The sequence below is a fragment of the Nyctereutes procyonoides genome, unplaced genomic scaffold (genome assembly GCF_905146905.1).
Source record: "Nyctereutes procyonoides isolate TBG_1078 unplaced genomic scaffold, NYPRO_anot_genome, whole genome shotgun sequence".
Classification (NCBI taxonomy): Eukaryota; Metazoa; Chordata; class Mammalia; order Carnivora; family Canidae; genus Nyctereutes; species Nyctereutes procyonoides.
Genome location: NW_026575131.1, coordinates 57,707,654 through 57,731,258, shown reverse-complemented (window position 1 = coordinate 57,731,258; position 23,605 = coordinate 57,707,654). Strand labels below are relative to the sequence as shown.

Here is a 23,605-nt window from a genome sequence, read left to right as displayed (position 1 = left end):
CCCAAGGCAGACGCTCAGCCGCTGAGCCCCCAGGCGTCCCAACATGTTTCTTTTAACCCAACCTCTGAAATCCTCATGTGATTGTGCATCGGTGTAAATTATTAACAAGACGTCGTAGAAGTTCTTACCTTTCCATGCAAAGCCTTGGAAATTGTGTGTCGTCACACAGAACATGTTTGGACAACCAGCTCTCATAGCTGAGGACACAGAGTGACCAAGACAGACCCAGTCCTGGTCCCAGACAGCTCCAGTCTAGTGCCAGACACGGAACAAAACTAGGTAAAGGAAGGTATGGGACAACTTCTCATGGTGACAAGTCTTGAACAGTAAATCATACGGGGCTGTGCTGCAGGGAGTGCCCCGGGGGGGCGGGTTCCTGGGGGGGGGGGCGTGCATCTGAGCTGACCTGGTGCCTTCGTGGACTTTCTACAGTGGTCACTGAACACGTCCTGGGTCCCTTCTGTGGGGACTCCTGTCCATCAGGAGAGGCGGGTGGGCTCCGGGAAGGCGCGGGAGGCGTACCGACGCCAAGATTTCCGGAACGTGGGGTGTAAGCCAGCGGCCACAGCAGTGGGCGAGACCTAAGGGATGGAGCTGGGCTGCACCCCGTCCTACTCTGTTCTACGGAAGACATGGCCTAAAAGTGGTGTCCCCTCTCCTTGAAGCATTTGGTGGAAATTCACCAACGAAAGGTCTAGGCCTTCCTTGTTTTTGTTGAAAACACTTTCACTGCAGGTTTCCGTTCGTTCTGAGATTACGCTGATTACCTATTTCCTCTCGAGGGAGCTCTCGTCTTGGGGTCCTCCACGGTGCTGTCCCATCGCAACGAGGATGTTGGATTTACCGGCACAGAGTTGTTTCCAGTACACGATCCTTTATCATGTCTGCGGCGTCTGTAGGGACATCCTTTCGGTCATTCTTGACGTCGCTCCTCTTTCTTTCTTGGCCAATCTGGCCTGAGGTCCGTCATTTTCTTCAAAATCCTTTCAGAGAACAATTTCTTGGTCTCATGGGTTTTCCCCGACGGTTTTCCGCCCTGATCTCTGAGACGTCCTTGATCCCGGAATGGGGAGAAGCCCATGCACGTTTTCCCCCACACGCTGTCCCCCGGTGTACGCTGTCCCCCGGTGCACGCTGTCCCTCGCACACTGTCCCCCGGTGCACGCTGTCCCTCGTGCACGCTGTCCCCGGTGCACGCTGTCCCCCGGTGCATGCTGTCCCTTGCACGCTGTCCCCCGGTGTACGCTGTACCTCGGTGCACACTGTCCCTCAGTGCACGCTGTCTCCCGGTGCACGCTGTCTCTCGGTACACGCTGTCCCTCGGTGCACGCTGTCCCCCGGTGCACGCTGTCTCCCGGTGCACGCTGTCCCCCGGTGCACGCTGTCCCTCGGTGCACGCTGTCCCTCGGTGCACGCTGTCCCTCGGTGCACGCTGTCCCTCGGTGCACGCTGTCCCCCGGTGCACGCTGTCTCTCGTTGCACGCTGTCCCTCAGTGCACGCTGTCCCCCGGTACACGCTGTCCCTCAGTGCACGCTGTCCCCCGGTGCACGCTGTCCCTCGGTGCACGCTGTCCCTCGGTGCACGCTGTCCCTCGGTGCACGCTGTCCCCCGGTGCACGCTGTCCCCCGGTGCACGCTGTCCCCCGGTGCACGCTGTCCCCCGGTGCACGCTGTCTCTCGTTGCACGCTGTCCCCTGGTGCACGCTGTCCCCCAGTGCACGCTGTCCCTCGGTACACGCTGTCCCTCGTTGCACGCTGTCCCTCGGTGCATGCTGTCCCCCGGTGCACGCTGTCCCTCGGTGCACGCTGTCCCCCGGTGCACGCTGTCTCTCGTTGCACGCTGTCCCTCGGTGCACGCTGTCCCCACCGCGTCCTGCACGCTGTCCCCTGGTGCCTCACGCACGCGGCCGTGGGTACCCGGCAGGTCTTGGGCTCAGAACCCCGGCCTGCAGCCCACCCCGGACAGTGCCAGCGCCCCCAGTCCGCAGGCCCGGGCTGGGGCGAGTCCGAGCTTCACGCGGGACGGGCCGACGGTTCCGGGAACACAATCTCGGAGGACTTGAAGGCACAAAGGCGGGGAAGGACGGCCCGCCGCAAGGGAGGCGCGGGGGCTTCCTCCAGCCCGCGTAGCCCACCCTGCCGAGCTGCCGCCCCCCCCCCCCCCGTCCCGGCCCCAGCTCCCGGGGGCGCTCGGCACGGGCCCTCGGCCGGGAACGGACCGCTCCGGGCGCTCTTCCGTCTGCTCCTCTCGGAGTCATCTCCACGCCCCGCGCGGGGTCGACCTCACGCCCCCCCCCCCCCCGCCCAGCCCCGCAGGCTCCGCCCGCTGGCCGGCCGCGTGGCCCCGGGGCCCCCGAGCCCAGTCCCCCGGCCCGCGGGCGCGCTGCCCGCCGCACAGCCGTTCCCAGGCGGCCGTTGTCGCCAACGACCCCCGCCCGCCGCCCCGCGCCCCTCCGAGGCCGAGCCGCCGCCGCGACTCCCCGCGCGCCCGCTTCCCGCCAGCCCCGCCTCCCCGTGACGGGCGCCTCGGCGGCCCAATGAGCCGAGCGGTAGCCGCCCCCGGGGCGGGGCCGAGGGTGAGCCAATCCCCACTTGGGCGCCCGCCTGGGTCCAAACGGCCCAATCGGCGGCGGCGGCGGGGCGGGCCTCGGGGGCGGGGCCTGCCGCCTCAGCCAATGGGCGGGCACGCCGGCGGCGGCAGGGGCGGGCGTGCGGCGGCGCGGCGGCGCAGGGCGGGGGCGGGAGGTAAACAAGATGGCGGCGGCGTGTCGGGCGCGGAAGGGGGAGGCGGCCCGGGGTGTCCGCGACTGAGGCGGGGCGCGGGAGGCGGCGGCGGCGGCGGCGGCGGCGGCGGCGGGCGCCGGCCGGCTCCGCGGCGCCTTGCATGGGCTGGGCCCCCGCGCCGCCCCGCCTGCTCCACGCGCGCGGCGGCTGCGGCGGGGGCGCTCGCCGTCCGGGCCCCGGCGGCCTCGGGAAGCCCCGGCCCGGGCCTTCGGCCTGCGCCGCCGCGGCCGCTCGGAGCCCTCCGGGTGCCCGCGCCCCGCGGCCCGCGGCCGGCGGCGTTCGCGGCCGAGAGCGAGCGCGGGCTGCGGTTTGGGGCGGGGGGCGGCCGCTGCGGGGGCGCCGGCTCCGACGGAAGGTGCTCCCCGCGGCGGGAGGGCCCCGGGCAGCCCCCCGGCCCCCCGACGCGCGCCCGGCGCTGGCGGGGGCGGACGCCGCTGCCCCCCGCGCCGACCGGAGAGGCGCCCGCCGCGGCCTCGGGCCCCCGGGACGGCGGGCCCCGCCGGGAGCCGCCCCCAGCAGCGCGCCCGGCCGCCGGCGCCGCTCGGCCGCGCGGCCCGGGGCCCGGGGGCCGGCGGGTCGCCGCGGCCCGCTGGTAATGCCCGGCCCGGAGGGGACTCGGCCCGGCCGCAGCGGCGCTCGTCCGAGGGTCTGAAGCCCCTGGAGGATGACCTAGCGCTCGGAAGCCCCCCCGGCCTCCCCAGGGCCCCCGTGGACGCGGCGGGCAGGCACCCAGACTTGCGACGCCCCGCGCCCGCGGCCGCCGGGGCTCCGGGCCACGCGCGCCTCTTGAACTCACGACTAGTACAATCGTCTCTTTCGGGAGAAGGGTTTTCCTGGCTTTTGGTTTTTTGTTTTTTTCTTTCTTTCTTTTTTTTTTTTTCCCCGATTTTTCCTTTTTTTTTGCGTTTCTGTCGACTTTCTTTTTTGGGCGGGGGGAGGGTTTGTTTTCGGGCCTTTTATTTTGGAGAAGGGGATTTTAGGGGGACAAAAGGACGCACGGCGCACCGCGCCGGGGGGTAGGAGATAAGGGGCCGGCGGCCACAGTCGGAGGCGCTGGGTCCAGGATGGATGTGGCCGACCCGCAGCAGCTGGGCATGTTTACGGAGGGGGAGCTGATGTCCGTGGGGATGGACACGTTCATCCACCGCATCGACTCCACGGAAGTCATCTACCAGCCCCGCCGCAAGCGGGCCAAGCTCATCGGCAAGTACTTGATGGGAGACCTGCTAGGGGAGGGCTCCTACGGCAAGGTGAAGGAGGTGCTGGACTCGGAGACGCTGTGCAGGAGAGCTGTCAAGATTCTCAAGAAGAAGAAGTTGCGGAGGATCCCCAACGGCGAGGCGAACGTCAAGAAGTAAGTGTGGGCTTCCTGGGTCGTTGCGCGGGCAGCCGGCAAGGTCGGTCATCCCCCCCCCCCTTTCCTTCCTGCTTGTTCCCGTTCCTTAAACTGCCGAGGTGCCCGGGCAGCTCCCGTGTCCTCCTCCCCAGGGCAGGTGTTGTTGGGAACCCGCTCAGGTACCGTGCGGCGAGTCAGGCCCGCTTGCCCCGCTTGCGGCAGCTGGGTGTCCCCTTCCTTCCTTCCGATGCTGGCGTCCAAGCCTTTTCCAGATGAGGGTGCGTCCCATCCCCCCCTTCACCCTCCCAGCTGTCGAAAGAATTTAGGTGCCCAGTGTAACCAGCCAATGTTTATTTGGCTCTGAGAATTCGTGTTCCTAAACGGCTCTGGCCACCACCAGCAGGTTTTCTGCGCAGCGTGCAGCTGTTACTAGGGCCAGGCGAAATGCGATTTGTTTACCCTGTTGGAGGGGAGCCCTGCGGTTGCCAAAAATAATTGTTTGCCCTGGCTTATCGGTCAGCAGGGGGTAACTCAGCCCTTTCTTACTCATTTGGGATGTGACACCAGGCACATCCGTGATTGCAGGCCCAGGTGACTCCCTGGGAGAGGAACCAGATTGTGTCCTGGCAAACTTTTTACCCAAACTTCTTCAGGCGCTTCAGCCCCTGGGCGTCGCAGAGGTGTTGAAGTCTGTGCAGGAGTCTCCCCAACCCCCAAGGACGGTGGTGGGGTGTGTGGGTGTGTGTGTGTGCATCTCTATCCCTCTCGCTGATCTCAGGAGGGGGCATCCCTCCTCATGGCTGCCACCCACTGGGTCCCCGCCCCGCCTGGGCTCCTGCTCCTCCCAGCCTCCAGTTTCCCAGAAGGGGTTTATCTCTCGGGCCAGGCAGCAGGACTGACGACCTTGGACGTCCCTCCAGGCCCATCCTGGAAAGTGCTGCTCCCCTATCCGCGTGCACCTCCCCCTTCCTGGCCGGGTTGGCTCTCACGCAGAAGCTGAGCTGTGTTCCCTTGCTCCGGGCTGGCTTGGGTCTGGGCGTGGTGAAGCCGTGGATGGAACGGAGAACCCACACCGGACTGGCTCTGCTGTTGATGCGCAGCTGGCCGGGGCAGTCGTCTTCCCGTGCGGTCCGAAGGCAAGCCTGGCGGTGTTGTGCCGAGGCCTTTTTACCGTCTTCATGCCCCAGCCTGTGGGCGCCGAGAAGGGATGGCCGGGTGCCCTGGGGCCAGCCTCTCTTACCTGTGAGGCGGGGGTGGGGGAGACTGAGGCAGGTGGCAAGCCAGCGCCCCCTGAGGTCCAGGTGACCTTCGCCTCCAGTCAGAAATCCCCACTCAACCCCTGGCTTCTAAGTCCTGTTGGCTCATTAAGCCAGAAGCACCTGGGAGTTATGTGGCCTCGGGCTGCCCGTTTGCCACCCTTGTGGGTTGGGGGACAGTGAGCTCCTGCCCTGGAAACAGAGTCCTCCCCCAGTGTCCCAGGTCCATCTTGGTCCTCCTGGCTCCTCTTCAGTCTCATCCCCTGATATGTGTGGGAAGCAGGGTGCCGGTCCCTTCCCTGCTAGCTGGAGGCAGCCGGGTCCGTGCAGGTGTTCAGGTGCTGGCTCCTTTGCTCCGTGCTGCTGGGGCTTCCCCAGACCCCAGCCTTCTGGGAGCAGCGCCTCGAGGTTCCCAGAGTCCGTGAGTCCCGTTCAAGGGCTAGGGTTGGGTTCTAGCACCAGTTGCCCTGTGGCTGGGGCACCCAAGCCCACCCTGCTGGTGGTTCTGGGGCGGCTTGTGGCAGCAGAGTGGAACAGGCCCCAGGACTCTGTGGACCCCTGTTGCGGTAGACACATGCCCGTCTATGCTGAGGCACAACGTACCTGTTGTGCGGGCACTCGGTCATGACGCGCGGCGTGAGACTTGACAAACGGCACACACCCAGGGTCAGACTGCCACCTACGAGTTCCCTGATGCTCCATGGAGACACATGACCAGAACCTGACTGGGGGGTTGACGGGCGCTGGCGTCCCAGTCTCTGCTTTCCTGAATGGTCAGCAAGGCCCCCAGAGCTGGTGGAGACATCTGGGTGTGCAGTGTTGGGGCTGCAAGGCGCTCGGTCCTGCAGTGTCCATCAGAGGAACCTGAGGGGAAACTGAGGCCTGTCAGGTACAGTGTTGGGAGTCCCCAGCTGGCTTGGCAGTTGGCATAAGGTGTCACAGTGGTAGGGCACTTGGCCCGTTTCATCAGCTCAGGACCCGGCTTTCATGAGAAGGAAAGGGGTGTCCTTGCAAGGGGAGGTCTGGGCTCCCGGGTCAGCCTTGCTGCCAGCCGGCTGCAGGGAAAAAAAGGCTCCTTTGTCTTCGAGAGGCTTAATAAACTCCAATTGCTTTTTCCCAAGTGAAGTGTCCGGAACCTTCCAGACAAGCCTCAGGAGTCCCAGCTTGGACTAGAAACTTTTTTTAAAAAAATGACGTCTGTGATCAAGGTTGGTGGGGGAGGCTCAGGACGTCCCCACTTCGTGTGGTTTTCTCCCAAGAACTGCTGTGGGCCTGTGCTCGCCCCCCTCTCCCTCATGCTCCTTGAAGCTAGTATGTTCTTATACAGCAAGAGAGTTTCAGAAAGCTTCAAGTAAAAAAAATATATATATATCAGTCATGAACTCAGAACGCGTTCTCTTGTCACACGTGTTCAAGTCTTTTTTTTATCTTTTTATAGATGAAACTTTTTATAGGGCCACCAATTTTATTTTATTTTTAAGAATTTATTTATTTACTTATTTGAGCACATACATGAGCGGGGTGCGGGGCAGAGGGAGAGGCCGACTCCCCGCTGAGCTGGGAGCCCGATGTGGGGCTCCATCCCAGGACCCCAGGATCGTGACCTGAGGGATGCTTCATTGGTCGAGCCACCCAGTCACCCCTCATCGTTTTTATTGTTGTATTTTTATCCCACATCATTTTTAGAAGATAAGTCATGTTCACTTGTTTTTCTGACAGGCAGCAGAATCACATGGGTTGAACCCATAAGAGTTGGGAAGAAGGCAAACGTTTGTGGAGTCTCCCTCACTCCCTCCTCTCTGGGGGCACTAGGGGGATCTGCTGCCGCGTGTCCTGCCCGTGGGGTTTTCTGCGGGTATAGGCATAACTGCACGTTCTTCCCCTTTTGCACAGTTGCTTCCCCGGGCTGGCGCACTTCACAGGGCAGGTAGTAAACCGGCTGGGCCCTGCAGGCCTCGGACTGCTGCACGTCCGTGCTGGAGCAGCGGGAAGGCGGCCACAGGCAGCACCGGTGGCTGCACCCACGACAGTGTGCAGACGCCACGACTCACTTTTCAGTCTCGTGTATTACAAAACATTGTCCTTTGTGGGGTTTTCTTCTGTCGGCTGTTGAGAAATGTGGAAATCGCTTGCTGCTCGCCGCCGCCGTCTAGTCGCGGGGCAGTCACTGTTGCCTCTCAGGCGTGGCTCTTGGACCCCTGCCCTTCCGGCCCAGCCAGTTTGCTTTTCTAATGTCAGGCTTCTAGGTCGCCCCCATGGCGGTCTTGTTGGGGTGCAGCGCTCCACCGTCAGACCTCACCTGCCTCCTGCTGGTGGCTCCTGTGCTGCGTTGGGGAATTACTTGGTTTCCCGTCCCATTGCAAGTGCAAGGGTATTTGAAGGGCATGTCAGCTCAAGTGGAGTTTTTGGGTCAAAGGGAGCACGTGTGCATTTGATCAGCTACGTCCAGAGTGCTGGTCCCCCTAGCGTCCCCAGCCGGTCTCGTCCAACCAGATTCTCGGTCCTGAGTGGCCAGGAGCACGGGTCCTCGGCAGGCAGCGGTGGCCTGTAAGCAGGTGTGGGTTTCCAGGCTGGGGCGTCAGTGAGGCCGGGGACCGCCTTGTGGTGATGGGCACATAGTTGGATCTGGACAGTGAATGACTGGGATTTCAGTCCACAGTCAGAGCCCAGGACTCTCTCGGCTCTTGTTCTTGTCCCAAGTGGCCTCTACAAGGTCCCAGCATCTGTCCCTCCCCACCCCCGCCCCGTCCTGGGAAGGGTTCCACTGGGAGCCCAGGCTGGCCGGCAGCCAGAGGCGGCAGCAGGAGGGCGAGGTTTGTCCCCGCACACACCCACGGCCAAGGGCCCGGGGCCTCCCTGAATGTCTGGTCGGTCCCTGTGGGGGGAGGGGGGAGTTGATTCTGAACTGCGGGAGCTCAGGGCCACCCTGGGCTCTGGGGACCGGCGGGACGTGTGCCAGGCCTGGGTGTATGGAAGGCTGCCGAAGCTGCCCTTTATCCTGGATGCGCCGTGTGGCTGGACTGTATTCTTTTTATTTATTTATTCATAGACACACACAGAGAGAGGCAGAGACACAGGCAGAGGGAGAAGCAGACTCCATGCAGGGAGCCCGATGTGGGACTCGATCCGGGGTCTTCAGGATCGCACCCCAGGCTGCAGGCGGCACCAAACCGCTGCGCCACCGGGGCTGCCCTGGACTGTATTCTTTAGCAGCTTTATTGATACGTAACTCACAGAATTCAGAGCGTTAAGGTGTAATTCGGTGGCGTTTAGTGCTTAACCAGGTTGTGGAACTCAGCACCACCTGACTGCAGAACATTCCATCTCCCCAAAAGGAAACCCCGCCCCCGTCAGCTCCCAGCCCTGCCCAGCCCCCCCCGCCCCCCCCCACAAGTCCCCTCCCTGTCCTGCACGTGTCACACACGCGGACTCCACCCTGTGGGGCCTCCTGTGTCCGGTTCCCTCCCTGAGCGTCGTGGGCCAGGGTCCGTCCCGGGGGCGGCGTGGGCGCCTCGCTCCTGCTCACGGCCGGGGGACACTCCTGCGTTCCGTGTGTCCATTCACCCGCCGAGGGGTCTCGGGCTGCCTCCGCCTGATGCCTTTCCTGACTCATGCTGTGGGGGACAGGTGTAAATATCTGTGAGTTGCACTTCTAGCAACTTCCCTTGTTTTAGTCTCCCTCCCCGCGCTGGTGGTCGTACGGCTGCTACGGGCTGAGAGGTCGGGGGATCTGGCCTGATGTCCTTCCACCTGGGCCGCCGTTGCCCCTCACCTGCCCCTTGGGTGCCCAGGGGACCCATCCTTGTCTGGAGGGGAGTGACATGTGGGGGGGTTCCCTGGGCTGGCTCAGTGTCCCTCTGGGGTGTGTGGAGCCCGTGCTTCTCAGCAGTGGCCCTGGGCCTGTCCCTGTGCCCGTGTGTTTTGTTCGGGGCTGACCTGACCGTGGAGGCAGCTACTTTGTATTTCACTGTAAGCTTGAGTGGCTTTATGACCCTCATTCAGTTTTTTTTCTGGTTAATCAACAAGTGAACGAAGCAGGCCACTTTGGTGAGGCAGCAACGCCGGCGGGTCCCAGGCGGCGCTGGGGGGAGGCTGGTGACCACAGCCCTGAGCCCTGGCGGGGAGGCGGGCCGGAAGCTCGGCTTCCTCTGCCTTCACTTCCTGCATCCTGGCTGAGCTTGCTTTTCCTTTTTCTTTAAATGTTGTTTTTCCTAGTTTTTTGGATCCGAGAGTGACTTGTAGGACACGTTGGAAATACAGAGGTGATAGAAACCCCTCCGCCCACCCCAGAGGCCGCTGGGCTGGCGGCGTGGCGGGCCGCCCTCCTGCCTTCTCGCTGGTGAAGCTCTGGCCGTGCGCCCCGGTTCCAGCCTCGGCGCGGGGCTCCCACTGGCCCTCCGTCAGGCTCTGGGCTGTGTCCCTTCTTCCGAGTGCACATGAGGTGACGTGTTTGCACATGATGCGTCGGTCGCAGTTAACCGAGCGAACGCGAGCGGTCCCGCACACCGCGTGGGTCAGCCCAGTACAGGAGAGGGGCGCCTTTTGTTCTTTCAGAACTTACTTTACGGGCATGGGAATAGGAGCGTTGGGCTGTTTTGTTGCGGAGGAAAGGGTGCTGCCCTCTGCTCTGCAGTGAGCTTCTCGAGGAGGATGGACCCGGGAGGTGGTTTCATCCTGATGGCAGCAGGCGGACGGGGAGCCTCGGCCCAGGTTGTCTGAAGACACGAGAGGGGGAGAAGGGAGTGCAGAGCCGTGGGCTCCCCCTCTTACCCATAAGGATGTGGAGTGAGCTTTCTGGGGGCCCCTGGACTCGCAGTGGGGGGGTCCCTGCTCCCAGAGGGAGTGCAGTTGTATTGGCCGTCCGTGTGGAGACTTTATGTATGTATGTATGTATGTTTAAAGATTTTATTTATTTATTCATGAGAGACTCACAGAGAGCGAGAGGCAGAGACCCAGGCAGAGGGAGAAGCAGGCTCCATGCAGGGAGCCCGACGTGGGACTCGATCCGGGACTCCCGGGTCATGGCCTGAGCCCAGGGCAGATGCCCAACCGCTGAGCCGCCCGGGCGCCCCTGCATGGGGAGTTTAGAAGTGTGGTCACAGGCGCCGCCCACCAGGGGCTGCGTGGAGCTCAGCTCCAAACTCCCCAGCCCTGCTTCCTTGGCACCTGCCCCCACAGGTGGTTGCCATTCGGTTGGATGAAGGAAAGGCCTCCTTGTCTCAACTCACATGTTTTATTTCTATTTTCTTAATTTTTATTTTATTTTATCTCACTTTTTTAAGTAGGCTCCATGCTCAGTGTGAGGCCTGAACTCACAACCCTGAGATCAAGAGTCGGGTGCTCTGTTGACTGAGCACGCCAGGCGCCCCGTTGACACATGTGTTTTAGTTGTGTTGCAAGTACCTGAAGTGATCTCTTTGGATGAAGAGGAAGCGTGCCCTGAGGAAGTTTCTGGGGCGGGGAGGTTGGCATGGACAGCTCGGAGGAGCGGCCAGCTGACCCGAGCTGTCGCGGTGTGTCGGGAACCTCAGTCCAACACTGGGGTCAGTGCTGACGACTTCTAGTCCTGTGTACGGTCCCAGGAAGCTAGAGCTTGGAGGGCGAGCGGTCCGTCCCTGTGGCTGACCCCTCTGTCCCTGATGGCTACGCAGGGCTTGCTAACCCAGCTCTCATCCTGCATGGATGCTGTCTCACTCCTGTGCCTCTGCTGGATCCACCCCGGCTGCGACTCCTTGACAGGTGCCCACGCAGCTGCCTCCTAGCTCTGGCTGCTGACCGGGTGGCTCAGTGGGTGTTTGTCTGATGGATGGACAGCAGGTGCCAGACAGTGGTCTCTGAGAGGAGCTGCTCTGCACTCACACCAGGCAGCACATGGCAGTGCCACCAAAGGCTGCTGGCTGGGGGCTGCTGGCGGGCCACACCATGCATCTGTCGGGTGGAAGTAGAGTGTGGCGAGCCAGTGGGTGGAGAGTCTCTGGGTCATAGTGAGCCCTGGAGACAGAGGGTGGGGCGGGAGAGGCAAGGCAATGGGATGGTTTGGGTGGGAGGGGGTGGAGGAAGGAGCGACGGAGGATGATGGGCCTGGGTTCCAGGAGGACCTGCCCTGGTCCAGAGGGGCTCGACGGTCTGCTCCAACCCATCAGGGACCTTCTGATCCCTTACAGCAGGGCTCCCACTGACATTGTCCCGCCTTTAGAGGACGGTGGGCTATGTCTGTGGCTGTCAGGACTGGGGGTGCTCCTGGCACCAAGTGCATGGGGGGCAAGGATGCTGCTGACCCCCCACAGAGAGTGACCTGCCCCGATGTTAGCAGTGCTGTATGGGTGAAATCCTGGGCTAATTATTTGGAGAAGAATGGAGTCTGATCCCTGCTCACCCTGACACTGGACAACAGAGTAAACCCTCAGGGGTCAGAGGGTGCCAACCAGGTGACCGCAGCGTCTGGAGTCACCGCCACTCAGGGTGTGTAGTTAGGTGTGTGCAGCATCCCAGGACCTCAGGGGTCAGACGGGTAGGGATACCATCCGAACAGTGCGGAAGACCAGGGTAGATTCTTGTGTCCCGAACCGTCTGGTGGGGGATGCGAACAGGTTTGGTCGATGAGTTTGTGGGGAAGCAACCATAAGGCTGTGCTTTGTCCGGTGAGTTGATGGCCTCCTGGGCTCTGGGTCTGGGGTCTCCAGCCTGCGGTGTGGGGCCGTGCACAGATGCCATTTCTGGGGCCCTGGAATCTGTGTCCCAGTAGCCACTGATGGTTCCAGGCATCGCAGCCCTAAAGGGCCTGCACCCAGGAGGATTCATGCACTTGGAAGGGGTGGCTGTCAGGAAGGGCCTCCTGGAAGAGGCCACCTTCTCACAGCCTGGACAGCGGGACACGTGTGACCTGAGCCTCTGAGGGGGATGGGGCCTCCCTGGCCCTGCTGTTCCTATGTCCCATATTTGGGCTTCCTGGGGAGGGCTTTAAAAAAAATCTTGGTTAAGATATTATTCATAGCCCTACGATTTGATGGCGTTTAGTGCATTCCTAGGGTTCGCAGTTATCTTACGCCGGAACATTTCGTCTCCCCAAAAGCAACCCCATCCCCATCAGCCGTCACCTCTTGCCCTCCCAGCCCTGGAGCCGCCTCCCCGTGCGTGGACGAGCCCGTCCTAGATGTGTAACACGCGTGGACTCCCACCCCGTGGGGCCTCCTGTTTCTGGTTCCCTCCCTGAGCGCTTTGGGCTGGGGTCAGTCCCCCGGGCGGCGTGGGGGGGCCTTGCTCCTGATCGTGTGCGCGTGCTTAGGGGATACATCGCGTTTGTCCATTCATCTCTGGATGGACTCTTGGGTTGTTCCCCCCGTGGGGCTTCTGTGCTAGTGCTGCTGTGGACACGCACACACGGTTTCCATGTGGATGTCCTTGCTGTTGTCCCGGGGGGGTGTCTGCAGCGGAGCTGCGGGTTCAGCTGGTGACTCAACTGTGTGAGGAGGTGCCGACCGTACCCGCCCCCCGACCCCTGCTAGTGGTGTGGCCTGCTCAGACCCTGGACAGGTGGAGCGTCAGAGGCCCATCTGCAGAGTGGGCAGCCCTAGGTGCAGGCCGTGGGGCCATTCTGGTGGGGCTGCTCTCTCCCCACACTGGGCTGGAGCAGCTGAGGTCTTGGGGCTCTTCTGGAAAGGGCTCTCTGTCCTTCCTGCAGAGCTGTGGGGGTCCAGGGAGAGGAAGGGAGTCCTCATGGAGCCCGTGCGGCTGTGGCACGGTGCCTGGGGCTTTGTTCCTCCGGAGAGGCACGGAAGGTTTGCTGCGCAGACCGGGATAGCCTGGCCTTGCTGGGTAACGGAGCCCCGGCTCCTGCACACGGTAGGTGCTCACCCCACACTTGACCTGCTGCCCTATATACCCCATCGCTCTGGCCTTTTACAAAGAAAGACTGTTCCGTTAAAATGTTTAGAAAGCATCCTGATTGCGTTGTCCCATCGAAGCCCCCCAGGCTCAGGGAGAGACCCTGGTGCTGTCACTGTGCAGAGCCGGCTCAGTGCTGCTCAGGGGCAGCAGAAAAGCCCGCCTCAGAGCCTGCAGTGTCCCCTGCGCGGCACCCAGAGGGCGAGCTTCCCCTTCCTCCCGAGCCGGGGAGCCGGCTGTGCCGTTCTCACCAGAGGGTCGGCTGACGCCTCTGTGTTTTGTATTTAGGGAAATCCAACTTCTGAGGAGATTACGGCACAAAAACGTCATCCAGCTGGTGGACGTGTTATACAACGAGGAGAAGCAGAAAATATATCCTTCTGGCAGCTGATCCGCTGGAGCGCCAGGTCAGGGCCCACTGCAGGGGGCTGGGTGGGGCTGGGACCTGCCCCCCGTGACCCCGTGGGAGGCTGGCAAACCCAGGAGCTCCTGAGGCAGCACTGCCCGGGTCGGAGGGCCCTTTGGGCCACCCCCTCCCGGCGTGGATGGGCCAGTAGTCGGCCTTGTCCGGCCGGTGCCCCAGGGCATGGACCTGAGGACACTCGGGTCAGCTGCTGGGTCTGTAGAGTGTCTTCAAGCCTCCTCTACTTGTGTGGGTGCTGAGGCCCTCCCTCCACCCCCTGCCCCGGAGTGGGAGTGCTAGGTCTAGGTGGCCCTGGGTTCATGGGGCCTCATGGTGAGTGCTCTCCTCATTTTGCCCTTCAGGGCTGCTCTGTTTGGGGTACAACGCGGGCTGGGGAGTGTGTCATTGTGCAGGAATGTTCCCTGGGAGTGTCCTTTGTCCTTGTCTTTTGCCCTTTACTCTCTGGGGATGGGCTCCATCTCTTCAGGGCGGTATGGCTCTGGCCTGCTCCAGGTCTAGCACGCAGGCCTGTGGGGCCCCGAGGTCTCAGCGAGCTGCTGTCTTCCCACAGAGTGCTGGGCTCAGGGTGATGGCCTTTCCAGCACGTGTCTCCTCTGCCCTTGCTTTCAGGGCCACCTCTGCCGGAGACGGGGTGAGGGCTTTGTCCTCTCCTGCTGGCCTGAGACACTAAGCTGCTTCCAGGGTGGCTCAGCCACCCCTCGGCCTCCATCCCCCTCGCTCCAAGGCCCCGTCCTCCTCCCACTCAGAGCCCCTCGTCCTTCTGTGTTTCCCATCAGTTAGCATGCCCTTGCCCTACCTGCCCCCCCCTCCTGTCCCGCAGGCTTGGTCCCCTTGCCTCCTCTGGGGCTGGGGGTGGAGCTGGAGCTCCTCGGGGTGTTCATCACCTGGGGAGGGCTGCTTGTGGGTCTGGGGCATTGAGCCCAGACCAGGCGGCCACAGACCTCTCTACAGGTTGACTCTAGCAGGGTCAGTGGAGGCGCTGTAATCCCTCCGTCTTTCCTGTTGTCTTTGGGTGCTCCTGCTTATCTTTGTTAATGCAGCCGTCAGATGGAATCGAGGTCTTCTCCCCCAGGCCCTCCCCACAAGCATAGTCCTCTGTTTCCTGGGAATGTACCCTGCCTGGGGTGGGGGTCTCTGCCAATCCATGGTTTCCTTAGCACCGCACGTATATGGTGATGGAGTACTGCGTGTGTGGCATGCAGGAGATGCTGGACAGTGTGCCGGAGAAGCGGTTCCCTGTGTGCCAGGCCCACGGGTAAGTGCTTGCTGCCGGGGCCCCATGGTTGCCCCTCCCTCCTGTGGGGGTCACTCACGGGCCCAAGGGCTTCAAGAGCCAAGTCCTATGTTCAAACAAGTTTTTTTTTTTTCTTTTCTTTTTTCTTCTTCTTCTTTTTTTTTTTTTTTTTTTTTTTTTTTTTAATGAGAGAGGTGGGGTGGGGGGCAGAGGGAGAGACAGTCTCCAGCAGACTCCCTGCTGAGTTCGGAGCCTTACATGGGGCTCAGTCTCAGGACCCTGAGATCACAACCTGAGCTGAAACCAAGAGTCAGGTGGTAAACCGACTGCACCACCTAGGCACCCTTCATGGGCTGTTCTGATCGCCAGTGAAATGGAAGCTCAGATGTGTTTTTTAAGACTCAGCTTTGGGAGTTCAGCCTGTAACACAGTGAGCCTGGCTGCTGTGGAGAGCAACCCCTCTGCATACCTCCCTGCCCTGCTGTGCTCACTGCTCAGGTGTAGAGACCTCTTGGTCCTTGAGAGCTCCCTGACAGTGCCCTGAACTGCCACCGGGCAGCTGGGCCTCATGGGGAGTCCTGCCACCCTGCCCCCTGTTGCTGGCCTGTGGTACGAGGGAATGGGGAGCTGGTAGGGTGAGCCTGGGTCCCTGGCCCCAGGGTGCGCTTCCGGGGAGGCGGCATGGTCATGTGCCTGACTGATCGGAGGACACAGGCCAGGCCTTGGGCTGACGGGGGGCATAAGGAAGGTCTGCCTCGTGGGGGAAGCAGCTGGGGTCCAGGGAGCCCCTCTCTGCCTTCCCCAGGAGGCTCGGGTTGGAGTGGTTGTCCATTGCCCTTGTGGGGCAAGAATTGCTTGGCTTGGCCAGCATCCCTCTGGTTCCCTGTTGGGCCACCCGTCCTGTCATTCCTGTTTGCCCAGCCCCAAGGACCCCCACGCCGTGGTCTCCTGTCTTTGCTCCTGCTGGGTTATCCCGGGTGGCTGTTGCACTGAGGGAGACCCGATGAACGAGACCGCAGCATCGGTGGGGGCAGGTTATGGAGGTCGTGTCCCTGCAGGTACTTCTGCCAGCTGGTAGATGGCCTGGAGTACCTGCACAGCCAGGGCATCGTGCACAAGGACATTAAGCCGGGCAACCTGCTGCTCACCACTAGCGGCACGCTCAAGATCTCCGACCTGGGTGTGGCTGAGGTGGGTGCCCGTCCTTTAAGACCTGGGGTTGGGGGGGACCTGGGAGCTGCTCCCCAAGGGCTGCTCTCTGAGGGCCGCTCCTCAAGGGCTGCCTGGCATTGCTGCAGGCCCTGCACCCCTTTGCCGAGGACGACACGTGCCGGACGAGCCAGGGCTCCCCAGCATTCCAGCCCCCTGAGATTGCCAATGGCCTGGACACCTTCTCTGGCTTTAAGGTGGACATCTGGTCGGCTGGGGTCACTCTGTAAGTGCTAATGGGCCTCAGTCCCCCCGCCCTGCCCCCTCTCAGGGGCCCCTCCTGAGCAGCGCTGAGTGGGCACCAGGGTTCTGTGGGACCCTCTCCACTGCAGAGATGCACAGGCCTCGCCCAAGCGCTGACAAACGCCGTGTCAGGCAGGCCCCAGTGGGCCCTCCCCTCCCCTCTCCTCCGCCCCTGCTGCAGGGCAGCTGCTGGCCGGTGTGGTGATCCATTCTACTTTTTTAATTTTTTGAAAGGCATTTTATGTTATGTTATTGTTATTTGATTGATTGGTTGTAGCTTCCACACGGGGCATTGAGTAGCCCAGTGCAGGGCTTGAACTCACAACCCTGAGATTGAGAGCTGAGGGTAAGAACAAGTCGGACACTTACTCGACTGAGCTACCCAGGCACCCCCGTATTATTTTATTGAGGGATAATTCACATACTACAAGAGCCACCTTTTTAAGAGCTACAGTGCATGGGTTTTGGTATTTTCAGAGTGGTGCAGCTACCTCCACCATCTATTCCAGAACATTCCAGTCACCCAGTATGAGGCCCCACAGGTGTGGGGGGTTTAAGGCTCCTGTGCCAGGCTGGTTCCAGGCCAGGGCCGTGGGAGAAGCCCCAACTGACCGGGCCTCTCTCCTTGCCCTCGGGGGCGAAGCTATAACATCACGACAGGCCTGTACCCGTTCGAGGGGGACAACATCTACAAGTTGTTTGAGAACATCGGGAAGGGAGACTACACGATCCCGGGTGACTGCGGGCCCCCGCTCTCGGACTTGCTGAGAGGTGAGGCCCTTGAGACGGCCCCTGTGGGGCCGGAGGTGTCGGGAAGGGGCTGATGGGGGCCTTGGGGGTGTTCTGCAGACCGCTGGCCTCTGGAGAGCTGCACCTCCTCTTGCAGCCCGGCCCTGCCCTGGCTCCGGGCCCCAGTTAGTGGAGAGCGGCAGGGGCGGGCTGACCCTTGCCTCTGAGGCTGGGAGGGGCTTGCTGGCAGCTTTAGGCCTTTGTTCCACCCTCTGCTGACACTCCCACCCCCAGGAGGGAAGTAGCGGCAGTACCCCAGCACCCCCCCTCCGGAGGCCCTGGGCCTCTTCCTGCTGCATATCCCTCGCTGTGCGGCAGGGGGCGCCGTCCGTCCACAGCAGTGAGGCCGTCCAGTTGGGCCCACCAGATGGCGGGGCCCAGCTGGCCTCCTGACCGGCTCGGACCCTGTTCCGCTGACCTGGTGTGTGGTGATGGCACACGTGCACGCCCCTAACTCCCAAGTGTCCCTGGTACCTGACAGGCTGCCTCGGGTTCCGCTCGGCATGGAGGGAGGAGCTCACGGGGAGCCCTCAGTCCTCCCCCAGACCGTGTGTAGAAACCGTAGATCCTGTGACCCCAGAAGTCCTTGAGAGTTTTCTGATAACGGAGTCAGGGTGCTGGTTACGTTTTGGTGAGAGTGAAGCAGAGCAGCAGCTGGTCGGCTGGGCCCCCGGGTGTGAGCTGTGGCCCCAGGAGCTGGCCCAGCAGGTGTGGCCCTGCCCCCGTCCCCCAGGCCGTGCCCCAGCCCGCCTGCGGCTCGGCCCTGGCCTTCCTCCCGTCCCCCAGCTGTTGTCGCATCCGTCCTCGAGTGCACCCCCAGCACAGCCCTCGTCCCTGAGGGCCGCTGTGCGGGGCGGGGGGACGGAGGACCGTGGAGACCGGCCTGGGGCAGTCGGGCTCTTTCTCAGCGGGCACCGGCTGGCTGGGGTTTTCTCTAAACGAAGCTTCGTTTGCTTGGTTCGTTACTGCACTAAGTCTTGTCGGGGCTGGAAACCCCCGTCAGGCTGATGACACACCCCCAGTCCGCGTCCTGGTCCCCAGTTCCGGTCCCCAGGGCAGGCAGCGCGGCTCCATCCTTTCCTGCACGGAGGCCTTTGCCCTGAGGCTGAGGGCGCCGGCCCGCGGTCTGCACCTGCGCTGCAGCCAAGCCTGCACCAGGGCCTTAGTGTTGGGGTGCTCGCTCCCGAGGCTCCTCCCAGAGCCCGGGCTGGGCGGGCTGGCTCCCTGTGGCTCCCAGAGCACCACCCTGGCCCTCAGGCCTGATGTCGGTCCTCCTGCCTGCGCGCTGAGCACTGAGGCCACGACCCACGATCTTACCTCCTCTTCTGCCCCACTCAGACCTTCAGGTTTTTGAGCCCCCGGCTCTCCAAATCACCACGCATGTCCTGAGATCAAAGCTGCCCTCCACGTGGGTGAGGTGCAGAGCTCTCGGAGCTGTACCCCTCACCCCCCCATCATGCTTGGGAAGCTCCACCCTCCCCCGTGGAAGGGGGAAGCAGAAGCTGCGGGCTCCAGGGTAGGACCTGCCCCTGGTGCCGCGCTTGCATGAACATCCGCCGCGTGTTGCCTCATGGCCTCCCGTTCTCTCCTGCTGTCTCAGGGCCCGAGGGGTCCTGGCTAGGAATGCTGGTCACCAGCATCACCAGCCTGCTGGCCCGTGCCGGCAGACAGCAGGCCTGCCCGCGTGCTTCGTCGGCCTCCGGCCTGTGGGCAGGTCGTGCATCCTGGGATGGGACTGTGCTGTGTGAACAGCATTCCCCGTCCTTTGGCCATCTTCCCACCATCCCCACGGCCTGCGGCTTTGCTGCTTTCTGCTGGGCGGCCCCGTGGGGCGCAGGGCCCAGACAGCCCCTCGTGGTGTGGCAGGGCCTGGGGCAGGACTCCGCGCTGTGCCCCACGCCGGGTCAGCCTGTTGGTGGAGGCCAGGCCTGGGCAGGGTCGTGGAGGGGCGGGGCTGGAGGGGCTCCACTCACACTTGGCAGCGGCGCCGCCTCCTGGGGGTGCCCTCTGCACACGGGCCGGGGCGGGGCGGGGGCTGCGTGCCCAGCGCTCACTCCCCGCGGCCCGCTGCTCTTCCGTCAGGGATGCTGGAATACGAGCCAGCCAGGAGGTTCTCCATCCAGCAGATCAGACAACACAGGTGAGCGTCCCCGTGGGGTCCTCATGGGGGGACGGGGATGGGGGCCCTTTCTGGCCCTCGGTCTCCTGCGTCCCGAGGACAAGAGCTGCGCAGGGGGCTGGGCGGGCCCGCAGGCCACCTGACTGGCTGACTTCCACAGCTGGTTCCGGAAGAAGCACCCGCCGGCCGAGGAGCTGGTGCCCATCCCGCCGAGCACGGACTGCAAGGACCGCTGGCGCGGCATGACGGTGGTGCCCTACCTGGAGGACCTGCACGGCTGTGCCGACGACAACGGGGAGGAGGACCTGTTCGATATCGAGGACGATATCATCTACACTCAGGACTTCACGGTGCCCGGTGAGTCCGGCAGCCGCAGGTGCCTTGTAGCTTGGCCTCGGCGTCCGCCTGCCCCATGGCAGAGGTCATGTCCCTGCCGGCCCCGACCTGACCTCAGCCCCGGAGGGCCTGCAGCCGGCATCCATAGCCCTGGGGGTTGTGGCCGGCTCTCCCCTCCACCTCAGAGGCAGGTGGGGATCCTGGAGGGCAGAGGCCACCAGGTCGCCCTCCTATGCCCTGGGGGTGCACACCTCGTCCTGCCAGGTGGCGAGAGATGGGGGAAGCCCTCTGATGGCCCCGAGAGGGTCCAGTGGCCCTCCTGGTGCCTGGCTGCCCACCCTGACACATGTCGCCTTGCTTCCCCAGGTGGCGAGGAGGCGTCTGAGGCAGGGCTTAGAGAGGAGAGAGGCACGCAGAAGAGCCAGTGCTCAGAACTTTCTGGAGAGGAAGCTGAGGCCGGGGGCGCAGAGGAGCTCAAGGCCTTAGTGTAGTGTTGCCCTGCCCCTTGCCCCCCAGTGCTGCCCGGTGCCTCAGAGGCCAGGCCTCAGCACCCCCCCCCCGACCCTCACTGACCCTGCCAGGTGTCTGAGGGAGGCCAGGGCCGCTGCCCCTGCTGCCCGAGCATACCCCCCACTCCCAGTGTTCACTGTTCTGTTCTGGGGCCCGTTTGGCAGGTTCCCATCATAAAGGTTTGCCCCACTGCGTGTGTGTGGGTGATACTTGCTTCCCTTTCCCTGGCTTGTTTGCCAAGCGTTAGGTTTTTATTGTAGGAAAACGGGTGTGTGAGGGTGGCCTGTGGTGGGTGGGGCCCCTGGGAACACCCCACTCGGCAGTAGTGCTGGGCGCCCAGGGCTCTTTTCCTGGCAGAGCCAGGCAGGGTTCATGCATCCATGCCTGCAGGGGATATGCTGGGGGGTCCGTGGTGCCCGTCCCAGCCAGCTGCAGGGCCATGGTGAAGCTGGCACCTGCTGGACCCCAGGGTGCTGCGGCTTTGGCTCAGCTGTTTCCCTACAGGGTCCTGGGGCCCCGAGTCCTGGCCCTGGAAGCCCTGGCCTTTTAGAGGCCTGTCCCCCATCTAGAACAGGAATGAGGTGTTGCGTCAGGTCCTCAGGAGTGACCCCTGCCGGCGGGCCGTCCGCTGTCCCAGCAAGGTGGAGTGAGGACCCGGACAGATCCCCAGACCCTCGCCAGACCGCTGACTGCCGATACTGGCTCAGCCTGTGTGAGAGGCCAGGGCGGCCTTCCGTGGCTGCGGACGGCTCTCCAGCCTGGAGGCAGATGCCTGGCCCGACACAGTTGTGCTCCGGGACCGGGGCTACCTACTCTGACCTCTCGTGGGTCCTCAGTGAGCTGTGCTGGGCCCACGTCCCCTCTTCGCTCCAGTCCCAGTGGTGTGGTCACCCTCAGAGGCTCTCACTGCTTAGCCTGGGACTCCTGGGACTGTCCCCACTGTGCGGAGCTGCCGCCCACCCTGAAAGCTGGGTGCTGGGCATTGGACCTTGGTGGGTGGTTGTGGACGATGCCCTGGCCCTTTGAGGATAAAGAGACCAGATCCCCAGCCCAGCCCCCCACCAGCCATAGTTGCTGTGCCAGTGGCTGGGCTCCGGGTGGTCCGTGCAGAGCTGCAGTACCCAGTGCCCACTGGGCCCCTCCTCCATCAGAGCAGCCCACCTGACACCCCCCGCCCCCCCAAGAGCTCTCCCTGGCAGGAACCCGTCAGCAGTGAGGCGCTCTGACCTAGGATGCTGCCTGTGTGCATTGGGGTGGCTCAGGGCAAGAGCCTAGAGGCTGCTGAGTCAGATACCGGGGACCGATGGCCTAGAGGGGGCTCTGCTGGAGAAGAGGTGGACTGTAGGCGGCCGGGGGCAGCTTCCCACTCGTGTCCCGGGAGGGCGGGCTCTGGGCAGCAGGCCGATTTTCTTTGTGAACTGAATGAGCCCCATGGGCCTGGGGGGTTGGCTGACCCCTGCACGCCTTCCTGCTCCCGTACCTCAGAGCATAGGAACGCAGCCAGGCCCGTGGCCCCTGGATGCCAGCAGGGGCTGCTGCTGCCTGGTAGCAGGTAGGGGCGCGGCAGGCCCCGGGCTCTGATCTCTGCATCCTGTGCCCAGTACGGGGAGGTGAGGCTGGCCTAAAGGGGAAAGCTGAGTATTGCGCACCTGGCCGGAGCCCAGCCCCTCCCAAGCCCCACGGGGGCCCACTGAGGCCTGGCCTCCACACAGGTGAGCGGGCCCAGCCCAGAGCCCTGTGCCCCAGGACCCTGGTCCCTCACCATGTGCTGGGGTGGAGGGTGAGTGGGGCAGCCCACGCCCACCTGAGTGCAGAAACACAGCTCACACGTGAGCAGGCAGGTGAGCGTGGGCTGGGCCCCCGCCTTGGCTGGCCAGCTCTGAGGCCCTTGCTCCCTCCAGCTGGATGAGGGGTCCTGCAGGCAGGCCCTGGGCGGGGGCGCGTGAGGCAGGCGGTGGAGGGGCCGTGCCGGGCGGGGTGGGGGTGGGGGCAGGGTGTTGGTGTTGGGCCCCTACCAGCCCACACTCGCCCTCTCCCTCCTAGGACAGGTCCCAGAGGAGGAGGTTGGCCAGAACGGGCAGAGCCGGGCCCCCCCCAAGGTGGTGTGCATGAACGGCACGGAGTCGGCCCAGCTGAGCACCAAATCGAAGGTGGAGCGCCGGGCCAGCGCTGCCTCCAACCCCGCCCGCAAGGCCTGCTCAGCCAGCAGCAAGATCCGCCGGCTGTCGGCCTGCAAGCAGCAGTGAGGGTGGCTGCCCACAGGTAGGCTGCTGTGGGCACCTGTTGAGGGGGGCACCTGGGATCTGGGTCGGAGGGAGAAGAGGTCACTTTCCCCAGGATACTGGCCATTCGGGTGGGGGTTGGGTAGCAGCTCCCACATGCAGGCGGGGGGCCCCCCACTCGGCCTGTCCAGCCAGCCGTGGGTGATGCTGGACTCAGCCCAGAGGCATAGGAGGCACCGCATGGGTGCGTGGGTCTTCGGTTTGGCCCAGGCTGTCACCCTGGTGACTGCCCCCTCTGGGTTGCCCCTGCCCGCCCCTGCCCTCCCCAGTCCAAGAAGGCGTGTGTGGTGGGGCCTCAGGCCCATGGGTGCTGGAGACCCATCATCTGCTCAGGGTGCAGGCGGGGTACCTTCTCCCAGGGAGCTGCCCCCCACCCCCCGGCCCTGCAGTGTTTACCTGCCAGCATCACAACCAGCCAGGTGGTTTGGGGGGCCCCCAGGCCGGGCTTCCTCTGTGGAGGGTGGTGCTTGACTCGACCGGGCAGGGAGTGGACTGTGGACATCTCACAGCCCCATATGAGCAGGCCTGTTTCCCTAGCCTACGGCGGGCCCCAGGGTGGGGTGTGCCTCCTGGGATGCAGAACATGCGTGCTGGCCCGGGAGTGACCGGTCTGTTCCGTCTGCAGCCCGTCTCATGGACCCCCAGCCAGGTGCCACGGCCCAGGTTCTCAGCCTTCCCGCCGACCGCTGGCCCAGGCCTGCTGCCCAGGAAGGCCACCACCGCACCCTCCTTGCCGACCGCCCCTCGGGAAGCCGGGGGCCCTGGAGGGCCGTGGCTGGGGGACGGCAGGGACTGAGGTCTGGCCGCCTCTTCATGGCCAGTGGACACGACCTCCTGTTGACTTTGCAGCCCTGGGCCGAGCCCCTTCCCCGGGCCCGGGGAGGAGGGAGAGAGCCGGCGAGTGGGCCCTGTGGGAAGCCCTTGCCATGCACTTTATGTTCAGACTACTGGTTCTCGCCCCACCCCTGACTTCTTTTTACTCTGCTCCACGTTAGCGCCTCCCACACCTAGTGATGTGTTCAAACCACAGCCACAGCAGGAGCCGGTATGGAGAACAGGCCTGCCAGCCAAGATGCATGCCCAGAGCCCAGGGGAGCCAGGCGGCTGCCTTGTTTTTGTTGTTTGGTTGGTTTTTTCTTTTTTTTAAGAAAAAAATAAAGCAGGTGGATTTGAGCTGTGGTTGTGCAGGGTGTTTGGGA

The 23,605-nt window shown here is 63.4% G+C and overlaps 1 protein-coding gene across 2 annotated transcripts; it reads left to right on the top strand.

Moving 5' to 3' along the window:
- Positions 1 to 3,322: 3,322 nt before the first annotated feature.
- STK11 (serine/threonine kinase 11) lies at positions 3,323 to 23,579 on the top strand. 2 transcript variants are annotated; one of them, XM_055343087.1, is made up of 10 exons: positions 3,326 to 4,138; positions 13,549 to 13,632; positions 14,850 to 14,939; positions 15,977 to 16,109; positions 16,217 to 16,353; positions 17,014 to 17,141; positions 19,242 to 19,299; positions 19,439 to 19,635; positions 22,168 to 22,386; positions 23,032 to 23,579. In XM_055343087.1, the coding sequence occupies exons 1-9, from the start codon at positions 3,849 to 3,851 to the stop codon at positions 22,368 to 22,370; spliced, it is 1,320 nt and encodes a 439-aa protein (XP_055199062.1). In that variant the 5' UTR covers positions 3,326 to 3,848; the 3' UTR covers positions 22,371 to 22,386; positions 23,032 to 23,579. The 2 variants fall into 2 exon arrangements, with proteins under 2 accessions (XP_055199063.1, XP_055199062.1); XM_055343088.1 differs by lacking the exons at positions 22,168 to 22,386; positions 23,032 to 23,579 and adding an exon at positions 19,981 to 22,068 and having other exon boundaries at positions 3,323 to 4,138.
- The last annotated feature ends 26 nt before the right edge of the window (positions 23,580 to 23,605 follow it).

Bases quoted from the DNA above. Each gene is read 5' to 3' on its own strand.
- STK11 (XM_055343087.1), top strand. From the start codon at position 3,849: ATGGATGTGGCCGACCCGCAGCAGCTGGGCATGTTTACGGAGGGGGAG. The intron at 4,139-13,548 runs GTAAGTGTGGGC...TTTTGTATTTAG, and splicing joins GGCGAGGCGAACGTCAAGAA to GGAAATCCAACTTCTGAGGA. The intron at 14,940-15,976 runs GTAAGTGCTTGC...GTGTCCCTGCAG, and splicing joins CCTGTGTGCCAGGCCCACGG to GTACTTCTGCCAGCTGGTAG.